We start from the raw sequence: 19,693 nt of genomic DNA, 5'->3' as shown, positions 1-19,693 counted from the left end.
ACACACACACACACACACACAGAGAGAGAGAGAGAGAGTGTGTCTGTGTCCATCTTATAGTTTCATTTTGTTTTTCTCCCTTACATGGTCCTTGGCACCAACCTCTTAAGAGTGCTAGTTTTTGTGGCTGTTACCTTGCTACTAAGAAATTTCATGTGAGGAATGCCACATGTGGCTTGTGTCTGGCAGGTGTGGTGTCTGTCTGTTTTGAGGGAGACAGTGATGGCTACATTAACCTGGTAGCATACCCCTACGTGGAGAGTGAAGCCTTGGAGCAGGAAGATGTACCAGAGAGGGACCAGCCACGTCGCAAACACTCTCGCAGAAGCCTCAACAGGTCTGGCAGTGGCAGTGAGCACAAAGAGGAGAGAGCTGGACTGGCCAGTGACACATCAGAAAGGTACCATGTATTTCAGTTGTTTTTCATTAGTTCAGACATAGCTTTTCAGAAGTTGCTTCCCTTAAACAACATTCCCCTTTTTTGGCAAAATGTTCCCCAGTAAAGATACTGTAATCTTGTACATGCTCACTGGACATTGATTTCCTGAGACCCCAACAATTATGCAAAGAAGGCTCTCATACTGCAAGTATGAGAAAGGTGCAGAATGTCCCCATCTCCTACAGAATTACTCATGCAAAGCAACTAAATTTAGTAGCCCAAATGCTAATCTCTGTTGTAATCTAATTCCTAGCAAAGCTCTTATTTGTGATACCATATTGTGCCAACAGCTTCCAGGACACGAAGAGCCTCAAGAGCTGGCATTCAGATGTTCCATTTCAGATGCTAGATGGAAATAGCAGCGTGAGTTCTGAAAAGATCACATTTAACCCGTGGAGTCTGCGTTGCCACAAGCAACAGTTGAGCCGCATGCGCTCAGAGTCCAAGGAACGTAAGCTCTACAGTATCCTCCCAAAGGCATAGTGTATACTGACTGCATGCTCACAAGGTCTTTGTTGGGGACTAAGAGGGGTGGCTGACTGCCACTATCATCTGTTTGTTTTGGGAGGCAGTGAAAGAGTGCGCCTTCGGGGGTGACTGACACCCTGCCAGTAAACCCTGCTTGGAGCATTTTCATCTTTAAAAGACCTACCCTGCCCTGGTAGGCTGAATTGTGAGTCGTCATAACTAGTGTTTTTCTGTGGCCTTCAGTCTATGGTTACCAGATTTTTTTCAATGAATCTGAGGACACTTTTTTTTCAGCAGCCAAGGGGTTAAAAGACAGTAGCATCCGGATTATTAGTAGGGAGCATCATTTTGTAAACATATGTAGTTTCCATGGCAACCAGAGCCAGGTTCCTTGGTTATGGATGGATGGGGGGGGGGGGCAAGGTTCAGCCCAAGCGCCTATCAGCTGCTCCGGGAGGCTGTGAGTGACCAGGGGGCGGGGTGCAAGCGTACTTTGGGCGTGTGCTGCTTGCTGCCTGGGGCTCGCCATGCGCACACAGACATTGTCAAAGCTGCCGACGCTGTAACAGCCGCCACTCTCTGGGCATAAATCGGGGGACATTAATTAGAATCCGGGGTCATTCCGGAGACAGATTGGTGAATCCAGGGACATCTGGTAACCCTACTTCAGTCACTGTTTTCTTGTTTGGCCACCTCCTGTAGTCCAGCACCAGGACCCGAATATCAGTTCTGGAGTGGAAAGTCTGCTCTTGCTTTAAAAATGGGAGCTTTTCTTCTTATGGTATTAAGCTAGGCTTCCTCTTCCTTGGCTTGTCCCCTGCCCCTGAAGATGAAATGCTTGTTTCTTCCTTTTATCATTGGGGGTGGAGGTTTCATATATTTGTTTTTGTTCTTTCCTGTCTTGTTCTCTTTTTTGTCAGAGTTAGATCTTTACCAGTGCATTTTCTAGAATGAAAGAGAGGGGTCTTAGAATTTCTGTAGAAACCAATCAAAGCAGTTCTAGGAATGCTGAGTTTAAAAAAACAAATTTACCTTTACTGGCTCCTTAGAATTCCTTTTACTGGAGAACGTGGTACACCATTTCAAATTTCCCTGTGTGCTTGACTTGAAAATGGGGACCAGGCAGCACGGGGATGATGCATCTGAGGAGAAAGCTGCTCGGCAGATGAAGAAGTGTGCCCAGAGCACCTCGTCCACACTAGGCGTACGGGTTTGTGGAATGCAGGTACCGTATAAGCTGCTAGCAAAACTTCTGTTGCATGATTTATAGCCAGGGCTGATACCTTCCTGTGCAAGGGGGCGTGTAATAGTATTTGGCAACTGCTTAGAATACAGAGAATCTCTGCTTTTTAAAAAAGCTATGTGTGTAATTTATAATAATATAGTCTCTCTCCCACAAATGCACATTTCTAGTCTTCATAGAGAGGTTTGAAAACTTTCCAGCACTGACTGCAAAAGGCTTCAATATCTGCCCTCTTTGTCAAAGTGTGACATTATCCCCCATGTTCAGGTATGCAATTAAGCTGGGGGGGGGGAGAGCAATGCTTAGCAGTCATTAGCATAAAGTGGTTTACAATGCACTCCTATGCAGATCTACTCAGAAGTAAATCCCATTGATTTTAATGAGGTTTATTGCTGTCTTACTTCCCGGTTAGCATAGGGCTGCACTTCGGTGTGTGGAGTTGGTGGCAAATATTACCAGCTGCTTAATAGCAAACAATCTCCATGTGTCATAGTGAGCTTCCTTAGCTTTGAACTGTGGTTAACATAGGCAACTCACCTGGTAGTGCTTTCATTATAGTGAATGGAATAGCGCTCCTTGGGGTGTAAGACTTACTCTGAGTTTATTAACCTCTGATCCTTGAGGAACCAAGGTAGTATTAGGATAGTAGGCTTGGACATAGGAAAATATCTCTCTTTCTCAGATACATATATATTTGAAACCCACTAATGGGCAAGGAGAGGGACACGGATGGTGCTGTGGGTTAAACCACAGAGCCTAGGACTTGCTGATCAGAAGGTCGACAGTTCGAATCCCCGCAATGGGGTGAGCTCCCGTTGCTCGGTCCCTACTCCTGCCAACCTAGCAGTTTGAAAGCACGTCAAAGTGCAAGTAGATAAATAGGTGGGAAGGTAAACGGCGTTTCCGTGCGCTGCTCTGGTTTGCCAGAAGTGGCTTAGTCATGCTGGCCACATGACCCGGAAGCTGTACCCCGGCTCCCTTGACCAATAAAGCGAGATGAGCGCCGCAACCCCAGAGTCTGCCATGTCTGAACCTAATGGTCAGGAGTCCCTTTACCTTTACCTTAATGGGCAAGGATGAACAGAAGTTTCAACAGTCTTGAAACCATATGGGGCTCTCTTGTTCAAAACGGGTGGTGACACCTTGCACACAAAAAGCACAGAACATCTGCATTGGTCAGGGTGTCAGATAGGTGTCCCTTGCTTTGAGTGTTGTAGATACTCTCCTGTTGGTTTAGCATGCCTTCATAGCATGGATGCTGGTGCCCCCTGCTGGATGCTGGTCATTTGAAATCCGTACCTTGCTTTTATTAAAATATCCTAATTTTACTGACAGCCATGATTCTGCATCAAGCTGCATTTGGACTTATTTTGAAGGAAATGTTGATTTCTGTGTCTTGAGCCACCTTGAGTCCCATCAGGAAAAAAGGCGGGGTATAAATAAATGTAATATTAATTATAATTTTGCTCAGGGTGTTTTATTCAGCAACAAGGGTGCTCCAAACAATTATTGTTTAACACGAGGCATTTAGCCAGCCTGGAATTTTCTTTTGGGCTACTTTATCCAGCAGGGTGTTATACAGTGTCCAGTTATACTGTATCATATTTAGGAAGGAAGTTGAAGAGACTTTTCTCTTATATGGGAGTACCCAAGCTTCCACCCATATCTTAACACCTTGCCAGCATAATGTACAATCTTTCAGAATTCTTTGAGGATACAACAAAGGCACACTGTTGAGGTTTGCCATTTTTAATTTGGCTGCTAGTCCACTTTTTCCTCTTTAAGTGTGCTTGAGTCCTGCTCCACTTTGGTTGTTCTGACTCTGTGTGGTTAGGAATGTGTCCTAACCTATGGAGAACCGAGTCCTTGTAATGTTTTAATTTGGCACAGCAGGGACTAGAACTAGTTTGATGCTTCTTTTTTTAACAATGCTCATGACGATGCAACGGCTTCCGTGAGCTACTGCAGAAAAGCATAGCTGATCATAACTGCTTTGTAGCTTCATGCAGTACACGTTTGACTGTTCTTTGTAGACTAATGTACGACTTTTTTCTATCATAGGTATATCAGCTGGATACAGGCCATTATTTGTGCAGGAATAAATACTACGGCAGAGGTCTTTCCATTGAGGGTTTTCGCAATGCCCTCTACCAGTATCTGCACAATGGAGTAGAGCTACGAAAGGACCTGTTTGAGCCCATCCTTAGCAAACTGCAAAGCCTGAAGTCTGTACTGGAGAGGCAGGCCTCCTATCGCTTCTACTCCAGCTCCTTGCTCATCATCTATGATGGGAAGGACAACCGGTCGGAGACATATATGGAGCGCAGGGCAGAGATGCGGCTGAAACAAGTGGACATCTCTCTCCCAGAGAGCCTACAAGATGCCAGCAGCACAGAGGCAGTCAGTTTCCAGCCCAAGGTAGATGTACGTATGATAGACTTTGCACACAGCACATTCAAAGGCTTTCGAGATGATCCCACTGTACATGATGGCCCTGACATGGGGTATGTGTTTGGACTAGAGAGCCTTATCAACATAATGGAACAGATGCGGGATGAGAACCAGTAGCCTTGGGCTGGGCTCCTCAAGTTTGTCCCTCATTGATAGAAACAGACAGGACCACCACCCCTACAGAAAAAGCAGACTGCTGCTGTGAAAATATTCTGTTGCTCCAGTGTGTTTAACATCAAAGGACACAATATCCTGGACGATCCTGGCAAAATGGCTTTGACTATCCTGGCCTGGACTTCTTGCAGGAGAAACAAACCCCATGGACCCCAGTATTGGGCATTTATATCTAGGGCGTTGCATTTGTTCAATACAGCCCTGTGATCATGTCTGTTAGGAATGTGGAGACTGACCCCATGGGAAAGAAGAGGGGTGATGGTCTAGTGGTGTAGATTTTGGGATTCCAGTGTCCCTCTTCCTTGTCAGCCTTCCATCGAGAACCAGTGGTTTGAACCTCTCCTCTTTTGTTTGGAAAGGGCATTCAGATACAAGCTAACATTACTTATGGGGCTGATCGAGGCACATGATTTGCACATACTCCTCTCTGCTGTTGCTGCCCCTGAGCAGATGTGAGAGACTCTTCTAGAGGGTAAAGATGATACTTCATTTATCTTCTCCAATCTGGGCATTATCAGATCATCCCAAATGGGGAAATAAATGACCAAAGGAAAACTAGTGCAGTGCTTTAATGGTTTTGCTTTGCACCCCATTGATGAAGCTGGCCTACCTCCCTTCACCATTTCCTGCACATTGATAGAAACTCTCCAAATTCCAGAAAGGCCCAGTCAGGTGTTCACAATGCTGTCTTGGTCAAGAACTTCACGGGAGAGTTCAGCTGGCTAAGGATAGTGTTAATAGCACATTCATGTTGATCCCTTGCTGCTTTTGTGAAACTAATGATGTTTATCAGGTGCCAACTCCCCCTCACCCCACCCATGCGTCTTTCCATTTTGTAGATTAAATAGTCTCTTTTCCAACCTCATTCAGATACAAGCACCATATTTCGTTGCAGTTTTCCTTTTTCCTTCCTTCCAGGGAGGCTTCCTAGCAAGACAGCACACTTCCATACTTGTTCCGCCCACAATAATAAAATACTTGTGTGGGGTAATGGATGAGAAAAGTAGGCGTCTTTATTTTCAGAAACTGTCCTGATTTGTGGAGGGAAGCGTCTGTCTGGCTTTTAATGTATTGCCACCTGTGCTTGTTTTCACCTCAGGGAGTTGGTGTTTCTAGCCTTGTTCCTCCACTTTGTGACGGGTTGAATGCAGCTGTGCCACGTTCTGGCCCCACATACGTATAGGGGATTCTGTTGCGTGGGCTGAGGTGTTGGTGGCTTGTAGCATTAATCTTGACAGCATTAGTTCACTGCGTGATTAATCACAAAATGCTGCTCTTGGTGGCAGTGGTGGCCCTAAGTGCTGTTCTATGGACCTTGGAGGCTAGTTGCTCTAATTAGGACCAGGCCTAGTATACACAAATGCACTAGACTTCTTGGGCATGCACTTTGTTGGGGAGGCAATTTACTACCATAGGGAACTAATGGCAAGGCATTAAAGTTGAGCACAATTGTTGTAAACCTCTACTAGATGCTCTTGTAATGGGTTAGCATTTGCCCCAAAGCTCCTGTGCTGAATCTGTGCCTCCTTTTTGGGTGAGTATGAACTTCACAGGTTTGTCTTGAAAGTATTGGTTCTTTCATCAAGGAGCTGCTGATGGAACCCCCTCTTGTGCCAGCAGGTATTTGCAGTTGACTCAGTGCTGAATGTTCTGAAGGGCAGGTGGGGGAGCAACCGTTGTGCATTGACCAATTTAGAAATTAGTATTAGATATTGCCTCTGTAACGAGAGGCATTTCCACAGGGAAAAGAGCGATGCCACTTCCCCAACGTTATCTTTGATTCCCAGAATTTAAGGGAACGGGTTTGCTTTCTGTTGAGCCTAGCTTTTGAAGTCTTCAGAATGGTTTTGAGGCATCACAATTTTGGTATTGTTTTGGTTAAACAGGATCTTTCAATATTGTTTTGAAGTTTTTAACTTTGTAATCTTTATCCCTCTACCAGCTACTTAAGTAACACTGAAAATACAGAAAATCACTCTAAAGAGTCGTCTTCTTCCTGTTCTAATGATTGCACCATTTTGATTATTATTTTTTTCATTAAAAAAAATCTGGACCATTCTGAACTTCTCATCATAAGTTCCAGAGCTTGTAAATAGTATTTCTCCTTCCTGTTGCCAGGTTTTGTTTTCATGTTGCTAATAACTGTTTGCTCCGTAAGGAACCAAAAATATTAAAGGACTTGGTTTTGTTGGTATTTTAGCATTGTGGTTAGTTTTCAGACAGTGTAACTGCAAAGCACAGTCTTGTTCAATAGCAATAAGCTTTCCAAGTTCATTTCTTTAACTTCAAGTTAAGCAACGGGACGTGGATGTGACTGTTCTTCATACTTGAGCACCTTGCATGTCTGAAGGGATTTGCCTTTTCCTAGTAGAGGTCTGCTTGCCACCAGCTCAGAGTACAAATTGAACTAATTTGACTAACATGCTCCTCTATTTGATGCAAGCCTGTATGTTGCCTCTTGCAGGGGTGTTTGTGCCTGCATGTGCACACACGTGCTTGTGTGTAGTCTGTTGGTGTTAGAGTAGCTGAAATTGAGATGTACTGGCAAAACTCTGTACGGAAGCATCTAGAGGGTTTGTTAGAGAAGTACCCATGCTGTCAGGGCAGATAAATTTAAATGGATTTCGTTGCAGAGAGTTATTTCTAAGCCATCCCTTTGGGCGTGCAGCAAAAATCAGCTTCTGCAGCTTGACATTTGCTTTCGATTGAAAGCAACTCTGCAGAGTAAAAGTGCCTTCTAAAAGGCACCAAGAAAAACATGACAGAGCAGAAGGTATGAACTAGAATTTGCCTTCAGCATCTCTCCTTCCAACTGTTTGGTTAACTGTTTGTTCAGACTTGCATCTTGCCAGAGAAAAAGGTCTCGGGTCTCAGGCAAGCAGGTCACACATGTTTGAGTGCATCCCCTTTGCCCTCTTCTACCCTGAAACAAAAGGAATTGAATCTACCCAAAACAAGCTAGTTTGTCTAATGGCTTTTGTACAGTACATTGTCCCACTCTGTTTTGATATATAAATGGGGCAATGTATTTACAAAGGTAGACCCAGCATTTGTTGTTACACTGCAGCCATTCACCTTGCCATAAAGGCACCTGTCATTGGACACAATTGTGCAAACATGCCACTTCCCTGTTCTACCTCATTATCTGTAAAATCCTTCAAGATAATTAGGCTTATTATTTCATTTAAGGGGTGTTGTTACAGAACTGGAAGCTATATTGCAAGTGTCATGAAGTTCTCTAGAATAATTTTGCAAAATAAAAAGCTGAAGATGACATGGGGTTAGCTTTGAGGAACTAAACATAAAGCAACTTGACTCCTTTCACCTGTAGTTTCAGACTGGGATGTTGCTTTTTAGTAGTTTTTAGCTCACTAAAATGCCTAGACAAGGGTGAGTGGTGAGAGACTGAGCATACGGCTTTTGTAAAGCAGGTGCTGCTCTGGACGCTGGGTCCAACAAAGCCATTTTGTATGCATTGTATACATTCAGGTCCTCTGCTGGACACTCATGTAAATAATCCTTCCAGTCTGTTCCTCCTGGAGCAGCACATCCTGTTTGTTGCCCTTACAGCTTGCTGACACTTTATGTCCAGTAGTGTTGATTCCTTTAGCAGGACTTTGCACGTACTGTGTAGTTGCCTTCATGTAGATGATGAATCAGCTTTTCAGCCTTCTGGAATACATAGCCAGCTATCTCTCTAGCAATACATAGGAACTGCTAGTGTTGGTGAATGCACACTGTAAGGGGTTCCTTTTCATTAAGGGCCAAATGAGAGTTCACCAGATAAGCACTTGGATTTATTTTGTATTGGTGGCAGCTGCTGCCTTGAAAGTGTCTCTTCCTCCTCACCTAGAGGTTATTACTGCACTGTGCTTTTTGTCAATAACTGATCTTGCCCTTTCAGTTGGAATAGGAGCCACCTTCTCTTTACTAGCACCTTTGTAGCCTGGACCTGCTGCATGACATTTCAGAAATATCGGCTCAAATATTTCCCTATGAATGATGGAGAGTTGCACTTTGGATAATGTTCAGTCTAGATGACCCCAAAGACGGCCCACTGTGTGTCACGCGGGGAAGGTATTCAACTCTTAACCATATCTGTTCCTGCACCTGAAGGAAGTCTGTGGAAGAAATGTAGCCGGGCTTCTGTTGAAAGAGGCTGAATGTCAGTTTCAATTTCCCTAGCCTAACACACGTGCAGCTATGTTTCCATATCAATCCTGCCCCTCTTCAGAGGACCAAACCACAAATCACATTTGCCTGCCTGCCTGCTGCTTACAGGTTGGGTTTGATGGTGTAGTTTTAGGTCAGAAATACTAGTTTCTGCTTGGGGGGAAGATGCTTTAGCTAGCCAGTTATCTCACTGAGAGTTACACCAGCAACTTGCCATGAACCCTTGGAGTGCACCTGAATACACATTTTGCTGCTATTGGTATAAAAATGTGGAGGTGCAATCTGGGGGCATATGCTGCTCTGCACAAGTGCAAGGGAACCTGCTTTATTGCTTGCTGTGAAAGGGTCACCACAGAATATTATGACCATTTGGGTTGAAAAGGAGAGACAAGCTTTGGTGGTTTCATGGACTGTTTTTGACTGTGGGGAGAGAGATTATAGGCCTATGTATTTTGCTTGTTTTACAGCAAGTCTGGAAAGAGTCATCCAAGTCAGGTTCAGACTTTGGTTGGTTGTATTTGTACTTACTATTGCATGCTTATCTCAGGAGCAAAATGTTGTTTTTTATACTTTGAAAAGTCTAGGTGCAGAATGGTCTCTATGAGAACTGCCAGAAAGGGAAGAAATGTTACTATGAGAGCAGGGAGCAGTACTGCACCCTACAGGAACGGTTCCTATCTGTCCATTTTGACTTGTCTGGGAGGGACGCAGCATTGCATTACAAACTTCTTGTATTTTTCATAGTCTATTCCAGTGCCATTTTGTTGGGCCAAGTCAAGCTTTTGGGCATGAGAAATAACAGTATCTGTACTCCATACACTGCATCCCTAGCTCTCCTGTTGTGTATAAGAAGTCCTATGTGTATATAAATAAACTGCTAGACATTTAGCTGAGGGACAAGTGTCTTTTATGGGTCTCTTTCACTCCACCGAGCTTAATAACCTAGTTCACATTATTAATTGAATTTATATACCACCCTATACCCGGAGGTCTCAGGGCGGTTCACAGAATAAAATCAAAATGTAGAATCACAAAATACATAATCAAGTGCATAGCCATCCCAGTATGGCTGGGTCCGGGGAGAACGGGTGCAAGATGGATGTGAATTTGACTGCCTAGGGAACTGCATGAGATTACACACAACCATGAAATCTCTGGCTGGCTTTCTTTCACGTTAACATATTTTCTGTTTCTTCCTCCAGTTTTGTAAGACTTAAGGAGATTACTTCTAGGCACTAGTACTTGTTATTTTGCCCTTGGGGGAAAATGTTATTTTAATGGGGCTCATCTCACACAAAGCTGAGTTAAAAATGGTTCACAAATGTCAGTTGCTTAATGTAAATATTTAGTCCATGTTCAACTGCAAATCCAGCCTTACTAAACTGAAGTTATGTTCGAGCAGTTCCCATTATTATTTCAAAACTTTTAAAAAAAGTTAGTCTGGAAACAAGCTTAATAAATGCATTTATTTAGCAACTCACACCATTAACATTCCTTTCTACTTTTGTGGCTGCACCAAGAGAAAGTGCTTTCAAATTAGGAGGAGAAAAGAACAAAGGATGGAAGACGTGGGATAAATCAGCTAATGTTGAGCTATTCTGTGAAGCTGGATGCATTTCTCTGCTGTAGTAAGGGACTTTATGGAACTGCAAAAGCATATCCAGAAGAGTAGTCAGAAAGAGTTCAGCTGATGAAACCCCAGAAAGGAACATAAGATACAACTCATTCTTTTCTTGCACTAAATTATACAACATTTCAAATGGCAAGGTCTTCCAGATCCACTGGATGAGGCTACATCTAGCAGCTCTAAAAGGGGAAGGAAACCAACATGGGTGGATTCCTCATCTTTTTCTAGTAGCATCTTTGCACCAATCTGCATACAACAGTGCTATTCCTAAGAAATGTGCCAGGTTCTAGTGCTTGGAAAACTTGTGTGTAGGAGAAGAGGCTACTATAATAACAGCCATCCACCTGAAACAAAAACACAAACAGTAGTCAGTTTCTGGCAAAAACACTGCACTCGCTCAAGTTTAAAGAGTAGGAGCTGAGCATTCTCCCTTTCCCTTTGTGAATCTTTCCTTATAGTGATTCCTAGGAAGCACAGTGACGGATTTCACAGCTATGCATGTTGCAACGTAAAGCACAGCCAACATCAGAAATCCCTTCAATGAATACCTGCTGCACCTTACTTTTCTGGTAGAAAATAGAAACAGTTGTCAACTAACATTGAAATGCCTGATCTGCACTGCTGGCTGGTTTGAAGTATCTCCGCTAGCACCCACATTTACTGGACTTCTGAAAACTCTTGGTTAGCATTGGGGAACTCCTGAAAGGAAGAGACTGTTGTTGAGAAGGGCAGCAATGTATCTCCTACCTGGTTCAACTACCACCCCAACAGTTGATGTGTCTCACATTACTGCTATGATTCTGCGTGAATATAGCATGTCACATGGGATGCACTGTCAGCTTCCTGAGAATGTTTTTTTTTTTCTTATAAGAGCAAATTTCCAACCCTTATGACTGTGAAGATATACTCTGAAAGTGTGTGGGCAATGCTTGCAAAAATCTCAGAACTCAAGATTTCCAGTAGCTACAGGTTAAGGTTCCAGTAGATTGCGTGGTTCCTTAGCCTACTTACAAAGTCAGGATACATTATGCAAAATAGAAAATATAAAGCAGCATTTGAAAAATAAAATTTCATGCAAATATACATATTTTATGCAGGTTTTAGTGCAGAGTACTCACAGGCCTGCACACCATGCAGCCCATCAATAATGGTCAAGTCCAGACTAACAACTGAACTATATGGCACACAGTTTTTTCTAGTCTTTCTACAGCTGGGGTCTCCCAATTTGGTGCCCATGCCAACCATATATTAAATAAGGGGTTTTTGCATTTTTGTTGTGAGGCCTGTTTTGTCTTATGTTCATCTGGGGACTGTGTAGGCTTTTTGCCTATTGCTGGGGGAGAAGTTTCTGAGCATTGCATGTTCTTCCACGCAATGGACATTTTGTGCCCACAAGTTTTTTAGATTTCCAACTACGTCCCTCGGTCCAGACATTTTGGGACCTCTTTTCTAAGCTAAGTGTCTTATTTTACTGACTCTACTTACCAAACAAAGATTTCCTGGCCAGACTTTGGCTGATGGATGTGGGAGTCAGACAGAGAAACCTTTCTGCAAGTTCTACAGTGGGTTAAAAGACAAAACAAAGTTGGGGGAGGAAGCCTCCTCTTCCCCCGCCCCTCGCCTTGCGTAGATCAACAAACTACTGCCAATCTTCATCTTGACTTGCAGACCAGCTTGCCTGCATGGGAAAGGGATTTCCAGGCATGTGTCAAACAAAACCTGAACCTAATTTATGTATGTGCCCCTAAGATCAATGAGGGCTGCTTTGGAAATGATTTCGTAGAATCACAGAGTTGGAAGGGGCCTCAGATACCAACAAATCCAGCTTCCTTCTGATGCAGGAAATCTACAAGTTTCCACTCGCAGACAGGCAGACACATACCTCCAAACCGCTTTCTTGTCTTTCCTAGTATCACAAATACATAGAAGTGGTATTGCTGGGTGCTCTGATGTAGCTGCTTGATGTTCCTGATGCCACTGCAAATCTTTGCTGATGCCATCCAGTGTGGGTAAGAGAGAGAGTTGGCCTGGCAACCATGGATCACAGCTAAGGATCTAGGTGTTGCAGAGAGAGACTAACATCAGCTAACCATCTTGGCTCCCTTTGAAGAATATTATATTTAGTCCCAGCCTCTGCTGTTAGTTCATTTGTCGTAAGACACAGGGAACACTGGCCCTGTGGATCTGGGAAAGAGTGCCTGAAGGAGATGGCAATGTACACACCTCTTGGTCTCCAGGGCAGAGCTGTAGCTCTTCAATACTGAAACGCAGCCATGTTGGAGAAGGCTGGCGCAGAATCAACCGCATGGCAATCGCCCGATCCACACTGCAAAGCATCTAAAAGAATTAATGTATGCTGTTAAAAAAATGAACACCTGCAACAACTGCTGACAAGACACCTGAAACAAGACACTTGAGTCATTGCAGGTGCTGGAGTTCCTTCTGTCCATTTATAAAGTGGTAAGAGTGCTGGACTAGGATTGTTCAAATCTGTACTCAGCCATAAGGCTCACTGGGTTACCTTGGGAGAATGACTATTTCTCAGCATCCTCTACATCACAGAGGTGTTGTGAGGATGGAGAAAATGTTTGGCTTTATTAACTGCCCTAAGAGCACTTATGCTGGGGTGCAGTATGAATCACTTCATAAATAAATAGATGCATGGATAAGCCTTCAGTTGACTAGTGCATAGTCCTAAGAGCTGTATCAGAAACCACCTGGCCTAATAAGTTACAAATGGTTGGCATTAATGGACAATATATTGTTCAAGAATAGAACTGGGAAACATTTTCAACTCTTGCTGTAAGTTGTATCTTCACCATTCCCTCAGAAGTTTTTCTTAAAGCTAAAGGGATGTAGGAGTATCTACTAATGGCACTGGCTGTCCCCATCTACTAAGTAGTGTGGGGGAGGAGAGTGGGAAATCTGGACATAAACATTGCACTTATCCCATATTAATAATTGAACTGGCACTTTTTTGAGGACGTTTATCGTACAGTTCCTATAAGTGTAGGGAACGAGAGCCAGCTGTAGTGAAAGTACAAAGGAACACAGGTTCAGAATAAAAGCTGCTTGGTAAGTAGTGCTCAAGGGGCTCCTCAACTTTGCACTTTGCAATGAGCACGTGCTCCCAACTGCTCCACCTCTGTAACAGCCATAGCTGAGGCATCCTCCTGTAAAAGCACTGTCTTGAAAAGAGAGCTTCGTCAGATTTTAGATCTTGCATTTCAAGTGCAATATCGGTTACCACAGAGATTGCTCCCTAGAGAAAAAGAGACTGCAGTCTGCCAAGTGAGCTGTTTATAAATGAATAGAAAGGAAGCAATACACTGGCCTTTCACCTCCAGCTCCCAGTGGAGCCTGGTTATCCTAACCTGATTCCTGGAGAAACAGAAGTAATCCTGGGAGCCTTCCTCTGTGTGGGGGTTGGGCATCAGGCAATAATTACGTAAGCAGGTGACCCAGCGGGAACGGCTTTTGCTTCCCTTGTTTGTGAAGTTTTGTTGCTGCATCCGCACTGTCAAGAAAGCTGTGTAATAATTCCTGAACACAATTTCCTGTAACTGAAAATAAGGCTGTCAGTTAATTACACAGCTCCCTCTGCATAAAATAATTATTAACAAGCAAGCAGCCTGTGCCTTACATTTAGAAAATCAAAATCAAAACAGCAACCAACTGTGCAAAGAGTAACAGCAGAGCTTGATGGAAATGCTTTTCTGCTGTAACTTCCATTCTACTGGGCTTAAAATGGTGAAAACCTGGGGAGCGGGTGCTAGAGCAGAAATATCCACCCTCCAGTCACCCCAAACATTCTATCCAGGACTTGTACCTTCTCGAGAGAAAAGATGGAGGGTAAGCAGTAAGAGAACACAAGGTCAGCTACCTGAGGGCTTCTTGCTGCTGAAGCAATTTCAGAAAAATGTCGCTTGACAATTCTTAATGCTTATGTTGATGGTTGTTCAACTGAACCAGACAACTCTATGGAAGAGGACGTTCCTGGGTCTACTCTTTCAGGTAGGTTGGGTAATCTTAGCTGCATTCACAAGCCAGTAGCTGTAGTGGGTAAACTGTTTTTCTTAGGATAGGAATGGCTAATCTTTATTTTCCCATAGGAGCTGAATATACCCTTGGCTAACCCTCTGGCTGTTGGCCAGTGGTGGGTGTCATGAAAAGTAGATGTAGCCATCTACATACATTGTACACATACTCTAGCATGCACACACATATTATACTAACAGACAGCCCCAGTCGATCCATGCAGCTCAACTGAGAAAGGACATTATTGAAACCTCTCTGCACATTAAATAATAGATCTGATGACCAGGAAGATAGTAAAAAGTTCTGCAGGTCAGGGCAGTGGGTTAATTGTGGAGCTCGGTCATCCAGTTCTGCTTTGGAAAATAACCTGAAATATGTGGTCATTTGATTTTGAAGTTCAATATCCTGCTACTATCCTTTATCTTCTCATAGTCAAGTAAGTTTATCCACAACTGAATGATGGGTTGGAGATGGTTCTGAGATAATAGCCTCTTGCATGAGATGTGTTATAAGGGGGGGGGATGTAGTTGTAGTAGTAGTAATAGTAATAATAATAATAATAATAATAATAATATTAATAGTAATTGCCAAAAGTGTGACTTGTCATTGTACCAGCACTACTCTGCCAACAGACTAGGTGGCGGTGGAGAGACATGTTCTCAGTAATACTTCCTGTGCTTTGCTGATCTAATGTATACCCAACTGCTGTTTCCCCCCTGAACTTTAGCAGTGGAGTCACTGGGGGTGGGGATCTTGTGCAAATCAGTGTCTCAACATCAATTCCACATCTACACTGCGAAAGGCAGGGACCAATTTCACAAGCTTATTAGGAAAATAAGGAGTGACAGGTATCACTCCTGAACATGAAGTCAGATTGAGTGCTATGAAGAAGGGAGGATGGAAGCATCTCTGTGTCCCTGAGGGCCTTCCTAAGTCATTTGCTGTGCAATACATCTGTTATGACATTTGCTCCACTCGCACTCCCCTGCCTGTATGGTTTTTTTTTAAATGACATTTCCCCCTTAATATTTTGTCACTGGGAAAATAAGGTTTCCTCTCCCTCTACTATCACCATTGAGTGCTGTGTAATACGCGGGGGGTGACGTGGGTGGGCCGCTAAGATGAGCAGGGCCGTAAGCTTGATGAAAGAGAGCGAGAGAGACCACGTTTTGGGTGCAGAAGGTCCAGTATCCACCGGAATCTCCAACGGAAAACAACCTCAGCTTCTCGCTCCCTACTCGGGGACACGAGGGAACAGTCGGACCAAGATGGGACTTCGGGAGGCTGAAGGCGCCCCTCGCACTTACGAGGAATGGCCGGCGGCGAGGCAGCAGCACGTCGATCACTGACGCACCGGATCGCCAGGACCACATTTGCCCGTCCACCTGCGCGGCGACCGCGTTTCTGACCGTGCACTGAGCAGCCTCGCGCGCCATGTCCCCTGCGAAAGCCGCCTCGGCCCCGCTTCCTTCCTTCCCTCCCGTCTCGCCGCCTCCACGGCCAAAATGGCGGCAGCGGGCGCGCCTGCCCACCCAGTGGCCTCTTTGGTGGTGGGGGGCTGCGCCCTTAAAACCGCTTCACTCAGGGGGTTGGCGGGGGAGCGCTCTGGGAGCGCGCGAAACTCTCGTCCACAAACGAGCCCTGATCTGGGAAAGGAGGACGTGACGCGAGGGCGTTCGAAATCTCCATGGAAACGACCGCGGTTCGGTCCTTTGTCCGGGAAGGGAGAGTAGGCCGGAACGGCTATTGGAGGTTGCGGGGAATTCCCGCCCGCCTATCAGGTTGCGGTGTTCGAAGTGCGCATAGAAGTGCGGAAGCGCGAGCCGGCGCTCCTTTTACCTGGGGGGAGGGGGAATGGGCGGAAGGATACAGCGCTATTCGAATTCTTAGTACAGCAACAACGCCTTGAATTGCGCTCTTTGAAGCGGCATTTTATGAGGAGAGTTTATTCGTTTACTCAGGAGAATGTATAAACCGCTTAATAATAATATTAACCCTCTAAGCGGTGGACATAAAAGCAAAAAGACTTATCAATGAAAAACAGATAAAATAAGCATATGTTCACACACACTTACATATACAGTATATATGTGCCTGGATAGGCTTTCACATACTAGCGTATGTTACACAGTTACTAAGTTCAGTGCTGGGGTAATTTATTTTGGAAGGTGGCTTTTTGGGGAAGATTTTAGTCACACAAAACAACCCTCACTCGCAAATCTTGCCCCACCCCATTCTAACTGGGCAATGGCAGGCTCTGTTCCTGCACACAGGTTTTTTGGGTGCTTTTCTGACTGCTAAAGGATCCTTGGGAACAGTGGCGTAGTGTGGGGGGTGCAGGGGGGCCGGCCGCACCGGGCGCAACATCTGGGGGTTAGGGTTAGGGTGCGCAAATTACTTGCCTTGCCCCGGGTGCTGACAACCCACGCTACGCCACTGCTTGGGAATCCTCTGCTTGAGACTCTGGAAAGCTATGCAGAACAAACAGTTCTGGACAGCAGACCAATGGCCTGAATGAGCATAAAGACAGCTTTATAGAAAGTAGGGTTATGCCACAATCTGTCAACCTTTAACATGGTGCAAAACTCACTGCTGTTGCTGCCACTAACATGGCTACTGGAATGCGTCACTTTAGTACTGTGGACTGTTCTTTCGATCCCAGGAAAGGCTGGCAGTGAAGCTGAATCAGGAGGAGGAGGAAGGAAAGCATGTTAAGTATTTGTGTAGGAGGAGGGAAAAAGAACTTCCCAGAGATGTCTGCTTTGTTAAAGGCCAACTAGACATTGCAGTCCTTCAGCTGGCACAGTAATTTGCACTTCTGAAACCCAAAGCACCTTATTTCAAAGATGATGAGATACATTAGACTACTGCAATGCACTTTGCATGGGACTACACTTAAAAAAGTGTCTGGAAACAACTTTAGCGCAGATTGCCGCTGCCTGGCTGTTGTATGGAATAGTAAGCTGGGAATCGTATCAACCCCGTTCTCAGAGCTGGCTGTTGGTGAAAGGGATCATGACTAGTGTACAACGCTCTACATTACTTGGGACTAAAGTACTTGAAGGAGTAAAATCCAGCCCAGAGTTTGCAATCAGAGAAAGAGGCCCTGTTCATTATCCCATCAGTGAGAGTGACAAGGAGGATAGCAGAATGAGCAGGGTGTTCCTGATGGTGGTACCCTGTTTATGGAACGCCCTCCCAGGGGAAACCAGGCAAGCCCACACTCTGGTCACAATCACATGAATTTTAAAAACTCTTCTTATTTGCCCAGACCTTTCAGAGGTAGTTTTGTGATACATTTTTGCATTGAAAGTATTAACAGATGTCGTTTAATGCTGTTTTGATTTTTGTTTTAACTTTTATTATGCTTCATATTTTTATGCCATTAGTTGTCTTGGGCTTCCTTTTGGGAGGAAGAACTGACTATAAATTTGATGAAGTAAAATTACACTTCATTCCCAGTTAACTAAACACTGCTTATTAGAACATCATATGTAATAAAAAGGGGCCCTGATCCATCTAGGACAGGGTTGAAGAACCCCAGGAGCGGAACATGGCCCTCTAAGTCTGTCTGGCCCTTGTGATTCTCCTAAGGCTACAACCCCTTCCCAGCCACAGCTACAACTGTGCCAGCTTTGCATCTCCCTTGAGTGGTTTTGCTTGGCTGGAACGTGTCCTTGAACTCATGATAATCATGAGCATAACCAGGATTTTTGTTAGGGGGGCAGACTTTTGTTAGGTGGCACAACCTCATATTTTTATTGAATTGTAGTGATTTTTTAGTGATGGGGGCAGCTGCCCCCCCCCCCCCCCGGCTATGACCATGCTGATAATGCATCTTGCTCGCTTAGATGGAAGACAGAAGTGTGTGTGTGTGATTGTGCATAGAAACTAGCCTGTGGTAAAAAGATGGTGTTTACATTCATTGCTCTACCCCATTTGCCTCTGCCTCTCATCTAGCACTGTTGTGTGTGCCCCCGCCCCTCCCCGCCAAGTTGCCCAGAAGGGAATGTGACTCTGCAGCTGAAAATGGTTCTCCACCTCTGATCTAGGAGTTGATGGTTTTCAGAAGCATCATTTACTGCAGTTTTGCCAAGCGGATGAGAAATGGGTGCCATGTGCACAAGTACCCATGCTGATTTAGCAGCCGGGCCTTTTTTCTTGTTTTGTTTTGAAGCTGACAAAAAATTGTCCTGAACCCCTGGCCTACCTGGCAGCAAGTCAGTATGTCAAGTCCAAGGTCCAAAGGTCAGGAAATGCAGTCCAGGGTCAATCCAAGTAGGCCAAGTCTGAAGTCCAGCAGTCACGATACAGTCCAGAGTCAAAGCACAATCCCATAGAGGCCTATAAACATGGGCAGTTGAGCAGACACAGCACCTCAGCTCTGCTTGCTTTTTGTACTTTACATGCTGATTGCAGCACCTGGCTTGATGAGGCATGCGACCTTCACCTGTTCCAAGCCTATTCCAACTGATGAATAACACACCTCCTCCCAGAGCTAGCGAGCCCCACCTGGCAGCCCTTGCCTGCCTCAGCCTTCTGGAGTGCCACTCTTGCTGCTCCCTCTTCCTCAGAGTCCACCGTATTCGTGAAGACTGGGGCCCCTCTGGCTCTGGTGATGGGTTCTGCTGCTTCTGGTTCCTGTGCATTGACTTCCATGCCTTCAGCAGCCTTCATCAACCTGTGAGTACTTACTTCCCCATCCCCTGCTTGCCCTGGTGTGTCCCAGCCCCAGCTACACCCCTTACCAGGGTCCTCTTCTTCCTCCTTGTCCTGCCAGTTTATGACAAAAATGTTCAAAGAGGGGTGTGAGGGCTAACTTTAGTCCCCTTCCCTACCAAACCAGCTCTGCAACTCCCCCCCCCTTTTTTTAAAGGAAACTTGGACTAGAACTCATTTCTTAAATAAGCTTAAAAACATGCTGAATGGATGGTGACTGTGGTTGATGGCAACCACTAGCTTCAAGATGTTGCTGTAAATTTTCCAAGTGCTTACCATTCTACTTAGGTACATTTCAGTCCAGTAGTCAAATCAGTTATTTATGGAGGCTCTGAAGGGTGGAATGGAAGGGAGTGCAGCC

General features: G+C 44.8%; 2 protein-coding genes across 8 annotated transcripts in view; one reads left to right on the top strand and one right to left on the bottom strand.

The window, feature by feature from the left end:
• IP6K1 (inositol hexakisphosphate kinase 1) overlaps window positions 1-9,836 on the top strand; it is a 32,555-nt gene extending 22,719 nt beyond the window's left edge. For all 3 annotated transcript variants that reach the window (XM_083488602.1, XM_083488601.1, XM_083488603.1), the window contains 4 exons: window positions 190-400; window positions 730-902; window positions 1,957-2,132; window positions 4,212-9,836. In XM_083488602.1, coding sequence (XP_083344728.1) covers window positions 190-400; window positions 730-902; window positions 1,957-2,132; window positions 4,212-4,718 — 1,067 coding nt within the window. In that variant the 3' untranslated portion in view covers window positions 4,719-9,836. The remainder of the gene's footprint in view (window positions 1-189; window positions 401-729; window positions 903-1,956; window positions 2,133-4,211) is intronic.
• A 559-nt stretch (window positions 9,837-10,395) lies between these two features.
• Window positions 10,396-16,420, bottom strand: LOC310699941 (nicolin-1-like). 5 transcript variants are annotated; one of them, XM_083488617.1, is made up of 7 exons: window positions 15,921-16,418; window positions 13,950-14,138; window positions 12,799-12,912; window positions 12,458-12,630; window positions 12,061-12,132; window positions 11,174-11,274; window positions 10,396-10,919 (listed from the first exon to the last, which is right to left on the bottom strand). In XM_083488617.1, the coding sequence occupies exons 1-6, from the start codon at window positions 16,047-16,049 to the stop codon at window positions 11,220-11,222; spliced, it is 732 nt and encodes a 243-aa protein (XP_083344743.1). In that variant the 5' UTR covers window positions 16,050-16,418; the 3' UTR covers window positions 10,396-10,919; window positions 11,174-11,219. The 5 variants fall into 5 exon arrangements, with proteins under 5 accessions (XP_083344743.1, XP_083344744.1, XP_083344746.1 ...); XM_083488618.1 differs by having other exon boundaries at window positions 10,396-10,594; XM_083488620.1 differs by lacking the exon at window positions 11,174-11,274 and having other exon boundaries at window positions 15,999-16,420.
• Window positions 16,421-19,693: the final 3,273 nt, after the last annotated feature.

The sequence above is a fragment of the Podarcis liolepis genome (assembly GCF_965112155.1).
Source record: "Podarcis liolepis genome assembly, chromosome: 2".
NCBI classification, from domain to species: Eukaryota; Metazoa; Chordata; class Lepidosauria; order Squamata; family Lacertidae; genus Podarcis; species Podarcis liolepis.
Note: the sequence above shows the minus strand (reverse complement) of the source record. Positions and strands in the feature narration are given on the sequence as shown.